This window comes from Otolemur garnettii, unplaced genomic scaffold, assembly GCF_000181295.1.
Source record: "Otolemur garnettii isolate 467f Iridium unplaced genomic scaffold, OtoGar3 scaffold00083, whole genome shotgun sequence".
Lineage (NCBI taxonomy): Eukaryota > Metazoa > Chordata > Mammalia > Primates > Galagidae > Otolemur > Otolemur garnettii.
In genome coordinates this window covers 6610855-6619389 of record NW_003852478.1, presented here as the reverse complement: position 1 = coordinate 6619389, position 8535 = coordinate 6610855, and the positions used below count along the sequence as shown (strand labels likewise).

Here is an 8535-nt window from a genome sequence, read left to right as displayed (position 1 = left end):
CAGGAGTTGGAGGTTGCTGTGAGCTGTGATGCCACAGCACTCTACCCAGGGGAACAGCTTGAGGCTCCGTCTAAAAAAAAAAAAAGAAAAAAAACAACTATGCAAGAAAAGCAAACCTAACAGGAACAAGTGACCTGTCATGAATACCCTGAGAGAGGAGAGAACGGGGTCCTGCAGTAATGCAAGCAGGAAAAAGAACAGAACACTATGACCAAATAAAAAAGAAAACCTTTTTTAGAAATTAAAATCTTAATAGTAATAAAAAACCAAGTGGAGGGTTATAAAGCTAAAGAACTCTCCCAGATAATAAAAGACAAGGAAAATTAAGAGAGAAAAGCAAAGAAAATTAGAGAACCAGCCAAGGAGGTTCCATATCTAAAAGAAAAGAAAAAGCAGAGACAAAGTAAAGAAATAATAGAAGAAAGTTCCCCAGAAGTGAAGGCCATGTGCTCACAGATGGAGGAGAGCATGAACTGAGTGCCGAGGAAGGCGGATCAACCAGACCAAGAGACAGTGGGATTTCAGAGCGCTGGAGACAGAGCTCAAAGAGCCACAGAGGATAAAACAATCTACACATACGTGTAGACAGAAAAATAGTTGAAGAAAGGCTGTGCTCAATGTCTTCTTATTCACACGCTACTCATCCCACTAGTCATGCCTCTTCTGTCCCTCACCCCTAACTAATAGTTGTGTAACAATTTGTTTTTGCATCCAACTGGGTGACTTTATTTTTATACTTAATCTTTTATTTTGCTTAAAAAAACTTTCATGTTGCAGTCTGTAAAAAACACTGTCACCTCAAGCACCTCAAAATGCTGATAATCACTGAAGCTAAAACACCTAGGGGCTCATCTGTACTATTCTCTCTACTTGTTATGTTTGAAAGTTTACAAAATGAGAAGTGAAAGTTATCTTAAAGCATTGTCCCTGTCACTTAAACATTAAGAACTTGTATTTGCAGTAGATATGAAAAGAACTCAAATCCACTCTTTGCTCATTTACATCATGAGTGCAGGTCCCGAGTCGGTTCGTTCCTATGGCTCTGCAACAGCCTCCATCTGGTCTCTGCTTCACATTTATCCCCCATAACCGAGGGTCAGTCTGTCCTGGTCAGTCTGCCCTGCTGCCACTTTCTTTTCTAAAACCCAGATCTGCGTGCTATTTTAGCGCGGAGAGCTTTCCTACTGGCTACAGCAAATGTATGCAGGCAAGTTTTAAGTTTTCTCATCAAGGCTCTATTTCCATCATTTCAACAAACCACAACACACATAAACAAAAATGTTTGCCACACACCTTGCTAGCATACAGACACATCCCATTCCCAAATACCTATTTCTCACAGATTTATTAGTATTTAAACATATTACCGGGGCAAGAAAACCATTAGACTGTACCTATCAAATTCAAGTCTTTATTCATTAAGAATCAAATAAATCATAATGGAAAAGTCAATGACCTCCTCACATATAACCAAAAGACATTTCCAAACAATTTTTCAATAAACAGCATATATAAAATACACATTCACAGTGGCTACCTTCAATGAGAGACTAGCCCCCAGAAATTTTTTTATTCCATTTTTAAAAGTCTACTGCAGAAAACTAAAGTATACAGAAGCTAATAGTCCACAATGGCAGTTCTCATTCCTCTTAAAAGAAAAGAAAAACCACTAATGAACTAGTTCATCATCAAGACAACTTTCCTATCCACTCTAATCAAGTTTAATGGTATAGTCAATGCCTAAGTACACAATACAACCAAAAAGAACCTGATGACCAATTAAAATAAAATGGACATCACATACTTTCAAAGTATTTACAACAGAACAAGAACCAAATACTTACCTGTAGTAGGATGTAAATTAAAATTAAATTTTCTATATAGAACTGTGTTCAGCAGAGCGGTTACATCTGCGGATATAGCACATGCATTGCATAAGGCGGTATTTCAGTGGACAGGACTGCAGTCCCAAAAAGGGCACAGAGTTCCATATTCAGCCCACAAAGTTCCCTGAGTTTATAACCCAATCTAAAATCCACTCCCAATCTCCAACCCAGTGTCATTCAATTCAACAAATATTAAGGTAAAGAAAGAGGAGTACACAATGTGGTTTCAAGAAAAGTATGAAAATGCAATATTATTCTTTGAACCGGGTCTATCATCATGAGGAAGCCAGAAATCACACTTGATAACCAAGTAGTAGTATCAACAGTCAAGTCTTGCACACAAACCTACTTCTTTTAAGTATTAATTTAAAAAAAATCAATGGCTTTATCTTATTCTTTTGAGTTCTTAAAGACTCTCAGAGAATGTCTAAAATTCTTGCCTAAGACATCTTGAACTACAAGAGACATTACACCAATGAGTTCAGGGTCATACAGATAATAAACAGGATGTTATCTTCCTTACCATTTTTTAAAGAATAGCCTCTAATTTTGCTAATAAAAATTACAGCATTATCTACCATGAGAACATAACCTGCTATTAACTTGTACATCCTACAAACATGTATGTACTATGACTCAAAATCACAACATATAGCAAAGAATAGTTTTGTTTGGCATTTGTTAGTATAATAGGCTGTAAATTCACATGCTTGCAAAAGTGGAGATAAAACAATCAACAAATTTGTAAGTCACCAGGAAGCTGAAGGTTTGGAAAAAAGGTAACTATTTCCACTTTATCTTGTCCCTTGAATAGTGGTATGGGAGCAGACTCAGAACAAAAAATGAGAGCAACCAAGGATAATTTACTAAAATTCACCTTAAAAAGATTGAATCTGCCATCTTGGGTCTCTGCACCTGGTGTAACTTCCATAGTACAGTCTTCGGCCTAAGTTAAATGACATATTCCCCATTAAGACACCACATAGTTTTTAATTAATAGGCCACATAAAGACAAACTAGCTGTGGCTAGTCTGTGACTTGAAACTAAGAACATAACGTAATCATTACTATGAAACTCTGAAAGGGAAGGAAGGGGGGAAAACAAACACGGTAAAGAGAAGGAAAATTTTAAACTATCAAATTGCATTTAACCACCTTTCCAGGGAAAAAGTGATTTATTTGGGGAGTAAAGTGGGACACTGGAAAAGGCAGGGGTATTCTGAAATATTTACTAATTACCGTAATTTTATTTGTAGTAGAGGTAACTGGTATAACTTCAAGTCCCATTCGTATCCTCTTTTGTTTTTCACAGTAAGCTTTCCAAGTATCTTCGTTAAACCCATAATTAAAATAATCAGAAAGATCGGCACCTACAGACAAAACACACTTTCAGTGTGAAACATTCCAGCTCTGCTGTTACACAGCATCAAAACATAATGAACCATAAACAGACGTCTACAGTCTCATCACCCTTTCTCAGTTTATTATTTCTCAAAACTACCACTTACAGAGGCAAAAAGACTATAAAAATTTTTGACGTATTTCCTTTACAAAGAACATTATAAAAACAATATATGACTCCATATTGAAGTAATGCTGGGCTACCAATAAGATCTAACAGTCTAAGTCATTATTACTTATCACTTGCTTAAGACAATAAAAATGACAATGAAAAAATAAAAATTCGAAACTGATGTTCAAAAATACTTTAATGAAATCCACAATATCCTTACCGGGTTTACGCCATGGTTTATCTTCAAAAGAATCCAAATCTACCTCTAAGAGCGGAACCCCATTGATGCTGCCGGGGGCGTCAAGGTCTACCCCTTTGACTTTTGTTCCTATTTTATAAAATCACAAATGGGGAAAAAGAGCTACATTAGCAAGAAGCTGAGAGGTGTAACACACACAAGCAAAAAACACTCATACCTTTTTATTACTCCTGGCACAAAAACATGGCAAAGGATCCAAATCCAGCAATAGAATAACATTAACCACAAATAAAAATAGGTGAAGTAAAGCATCATAGGATAATTGACCGTAAGATAAACTAAATGAGATAAACAGACTGGAGACTTCTGAGAAATAAGGGATCCCATACCAAGAGGAAACTGCTAACTTCCATGTCTCAAATCATTATTTTTCTAAAGCCTGTGAGAAAAGATTTTTACCTTTTTTAAGAATTGTAAAATAAACAGGAAAAAAAACAAGGAAGAAAGAAAGGCTGTGTGGCCAGCCCAGCCTAAAATATGATAATCAGGCCTTTTATAGAAAAAGTTGACCAATCACTGTGATACATGGTCAAAAACTGCTCTTAAAAAGAACTAATATTATCTATTTGAGACTTATTTAAGATACGTGTCTGATTTTCCTCTTGATGCAAATGCAAATACAAACTTTACCTGTAGTTCCATAAACTCTTCCTCCTGTCTTAATGTTAAGATTCACAGGTGCCGTACCATAACTCCTAAAAAAATAATCAAAACCATCCTAAGAAACTTAAAATGGTAATATGATCAACATATATAAACAAATTATACTCTCACAGAGTAAATGGGTAGACTGACACTGCCTCATACATTTTAGAAAACATTTTAAATTATTTTTAAAAGTCTATTTTCTTACTTAATAAAAGACAAAAACAAATGTATTTGTAAGAGTCTGACTTGTTTCCATTTTGCAAAACTCTTTGCCACTAATTCAATAACCCATCAAAACAAACTTTGTAAGAAATTAGTCTGAGAAGGGAAGTTTATGCTCCTGTCCTCATTTCCTTTCCTCCTACTTACTTGACATACAGCAATCCCACAAGACTGAAATTTCCCCAGCATGTTGCCAATCCCAGTGGCCTCCTTTCAGTCCTTGCATTTGATACTGTTAATAAATCCTCGTTCAATACTCACGGAGTACTCTATCCATAATATGAACCCACTTACATGAAACTCTAAAATAAATCTAAAGTGAAAGCTGAACAGTGTTTGCTGATGGTGGGTGGCTAACCACTGACAAAGAGGAAGAGGGAAATTTCGAGGATGCTAAGAACGTTCCATGTCTTCATCTGGGCTATGGTTACCTGAATGTGTGCGTTAGAAAAAATTATTGAGCTACACCATTTTTAATGTAGTATAACAGTGATTCTAAAAAATTCTAAAGTTGAGTAATCCACACTCAAATACAAGTTTCACCAATATTAGTTGTGAAACCTTGGCCAAGTCACTCAGACCCCATGAGCCTTAGCTACATCTTCTGTCATACAAGATCAAAGACAGTTCTCTACTTTCCTATATGACGCATTCTTGTACCTTAGTAGGAAAATCAAATATGCTACAGGAGGCTCATGTTACTGAGAAAAAGAGGCAGAAGGCTCGGCGCCTGTGGCTCAAGCGGCTAAGGCGCCAGCCACATACACCTAAGGTGGCGGGTTCGAATCCAGTCCTGGCCCGCCAAACAACAATGACGGCTGCAACCGAAAAAAAAAAAATAGCCAGGCATTGTGGCAGGCGCCTGTGGTCCCAGCTACTCGGGAGGCTAAGGCAGGAGACTCACTTGAGCCCAGGAGTTGGAGGTTGCTGTGAGCTATGCCACGGCACTCTACCCAGGGGGACAGCTTGAGGTTCTGTCTCAAAAAAAAAAAAAAAAAAAAAAGAAAAAGAAAAAGAGGCAGAAGACACAGGGGAAAAGGCAAAGAAGGAACAATAAATAATGTTATCAACGATATACGGGGGGCGGGGGCATAAAGTTTAATTGAAATTGCACCTCAACTTTGCGGTCATCCTGTATTTCTCACACTGTGTTTACGTTATTTAATTTGGTCCTTTCCTTCACAAGTTCAGCCAACTAGACTTGTAAAGAGTCATTGCTTTTGGGCTGCCTAATAGTAATTATTTTCATCTTTTGTCCTAAATGTGCTGAATGTATGGGAGGACTTAGGTTTAGTTATTATTTTTAAAATAAGATAAATGCAATTAAATACTCAAATAATTATAGCTCCCTGCTATAAATGCAAAAAAGATAAAGTCGCCCAAATTAAACTGGTATTGTCAAACAATACTATCGTGACTTTCATCCTAGATTTTGAAGTTTCATATCAAGTTAAAATGCTCAATCAGGGTGTCCAACCTGCCACCCGTGGGCCACATGCTGATCTATTGAGGACTTTCTTCACTTATCTGCAGTGCTGGATATCACAGAAAGTATGCATGGACTTTTATTTTTTTTGGTAAATAGCTTTCATTACTGTTTGTTTGTATATTTATTATGTAGACCAAGACAACTATTATTCTTCCAAAGGGAGGAAGAAAAGAAAAAGTTTGAATACCTCTATGCTAAATCATCTTATAGACTGATTAATTCTTTTAACAAATGCTTATTGAGGCTGGATATAATGGCTTATTACCTTATGCCTGTAATCCCAGAATTTTAGACAGCTGAGGCAAGAAAGTTACTTGAGGCCAGAAACCAGCCCGGGCAACAAGCAAAACCCCATTGTTTTTTAAAGATCTGGTCAAGGTTGTACACTCCTATAGTCCCAGCTACTTGTGAAGCTGAGGTAGAAGAATCCCTTGAACACGACAGCTTGAGGTTACAGTGAGCTATGATCTGACCACTGAACTCCTGTCTCAAGAAAGGCAGGGGAGAAGAAGATAAAAAAAAGAAAAAAGAAAGGAAGTTAAGAAAACAAAGAGAAGGCTCAGAGCCTGTGGCTCAAGCAGCTAAGGCACCAGCCACATACACCTGAGCTGGCAGATTAAAATCCAACCTGGGCCCACCAAACAACAATGACGGCTGCAACAACAACAACAATAAAAAAAGCCAGGCATTGTGGCAGGCGCCTGTAGTCCCAGCTACTTGGGAGGCTGAGGCAAGAGAATAGCTTAAGCCCAGGAGTTAGAGGTTGCTGTGAGTTGTAATGCCACGGCACTCTAAAAAAAAAAAAAAAAAAAAAAAAGAAAGAAAGAAAGAGAAAGGACGGGAAGGAAGAAGAACAAAGGGAAAGGAGGAGGGAGGGAGCAAACACACCACACTACAGATTAGACAATCTAAGTGATGAATCCATGAATGGTGAACGGTCAGTTCCTTAAAACTTTTCTGAATATATGAAAATTTTTATAATGAAATGTTAAGAGAGAAAAGTCATCAGAGATAACTGCGCCTTTAATATGCCATTTACTTAGTCAACAAATACTTACTGTATTTAAGGTAATGTGAAATTCATAAACAATGGTTTCTACTCTAAAGGAGTTTAAGGTCTAAAGGTGATAAATAACACACAAACTCTGTTAAGTACGGTGGCACAAGCTTATAGTCCCAGCTACTCGGGAGGATGAGACAGGTGGATTGCTTAAGCTCAGGAATTTGAGACTGCAGTGAGCGATGACACAACTGTACTCTGGCCCAGGCAACAGTGTCTCACACACACTCACAAAAATTAATTAAAAGCCTAACCTCAGGGGTGGCACTCATAGCTCAGCAGGGGCACCAGCCACATACACTCAGGCTGGCAGGCTCCAACCAGGCCTAGGTCAGTTAAACAACAATGACAACTGCAACAAAAAAATAGCCAGGCATTGTGACAGGTGACTGTAGTCCCACCTACTTGGGAGGCTGAGGCAAGACAATCGCTTAAGCCCAAGAGTCAGAGGTTGCTGGGAGCTGTGATGTCACAGCATTCTACACAGGGAGACAAAGTGAGACTGTGTCTTAAAAACAAAAACAAAAAAAAAACCTAACGTCAGGTTTTGATAAGAAAATGGAAGAATGAGAGGTTTATATTATGATGTATGGTTTTCCAGTTCCAATGAAAGAATGTATAGCACTCATTTCTTTTCTAAAAACACTTTAAATTCAGTAATCAAATATAATCCATATAATTTACCTAATTAACTTAAGAAAAGAAGTATCTTCATGGTCAAATTTCAGCAAGAATTCTTTTATGTTAAGAAAGAAAAGATGTAAAAACAATGGAATCAAGCACTGAAGGCTGTGATATAGGCACATTATCTTTGCTACATAGCTTAGACATAACCATCACTTAAAAAAACAACTTACCCATACTGCGGTGCTCCCGTTTTAATGTCTCCTATAGTGACGTGAACATCATCCTCGTCATCATCACTGTCACTATCACTGTCATCTTCCGTCTCAGTCACTTTCTATACCAACACAAAGAATTATAAAATACAGTCATCAATCTATTTCAACATACTAATACAAAAGTGACCATCTGTGTATTTGAAATAACAGCTTTAGAGAAAAAGGTTACAATGTTTATGAGGCTGTCACCTATTTCAACTCACAACTGGATAAACAAAGGTAAGACCTGATAAATCAGCACCACCTGCTCTTGGTAAACACCACCTCATTTTCTTTCCTATTTGTAACCACCCCTCTTGCAAAAAGAATCTAAGAAAATGTACTAAGATATTTGCAAGATAAAACTATAAAAAATAAGTATTTGAGGAATTCTTGGCATAAAAGAATACGAATAAGAGAAAAATAATTGTTAAGATTCAGAGTTGGCTCGGCGCCTGTGGCTCAAGCAGCTAAGGCACCAGCCACTTACACCTAAGGTGGCGGGTTCGAATCCAGCCCAGCCTGCCAAACAACAATAATGGCTGCAACCAAAAAAATAGCCGGGCGTTGTGGCGGG

General features: G+C 37.5%; 1 protein-coding gene across 5 annotated transcripts in view; it reads right to left on the bottom strand.

The window, feature by feature from the left end:
• The window catches only part of FIP1L1 (factor interacting with PAPOLA and CPSF1), a 71352-nt gene that overhangs the window by 56506 nt on the left and 6311 nt on the right, over window positions 1–8535 (bottom strand). For 2 of the 5 annotated variants that reach the window (XM_003794601.3, XM_023515992.1), the window contains exons 5-9: window positions 7935–8038; window positions 4289–4353; window positions 3620–3727; window positions 3126–3256; window positions 2764–2832 (exon numbers count right to left, since the gene is read on the bottom strand). In XM_003794601.3, the coding sequence (XP_003794649.1) occupies window positions 2764–2832; window positions 3126–3256; window positions 3620–3727; window positions 4289–4353; window positions 7935–8038 (477 nt within the window). The remainder of the gene's footprint in view (window positions 1–2763; window positions 2833–3125; window positions 3257–3619; window positions 3728–4288; window positions 4354–7934; window positions 8039–8535) is intronic. The other 3 variants (XM_023515996.1, XM_023515995.1, XM_023515993.1) reach the window with 2 other exon arrangements.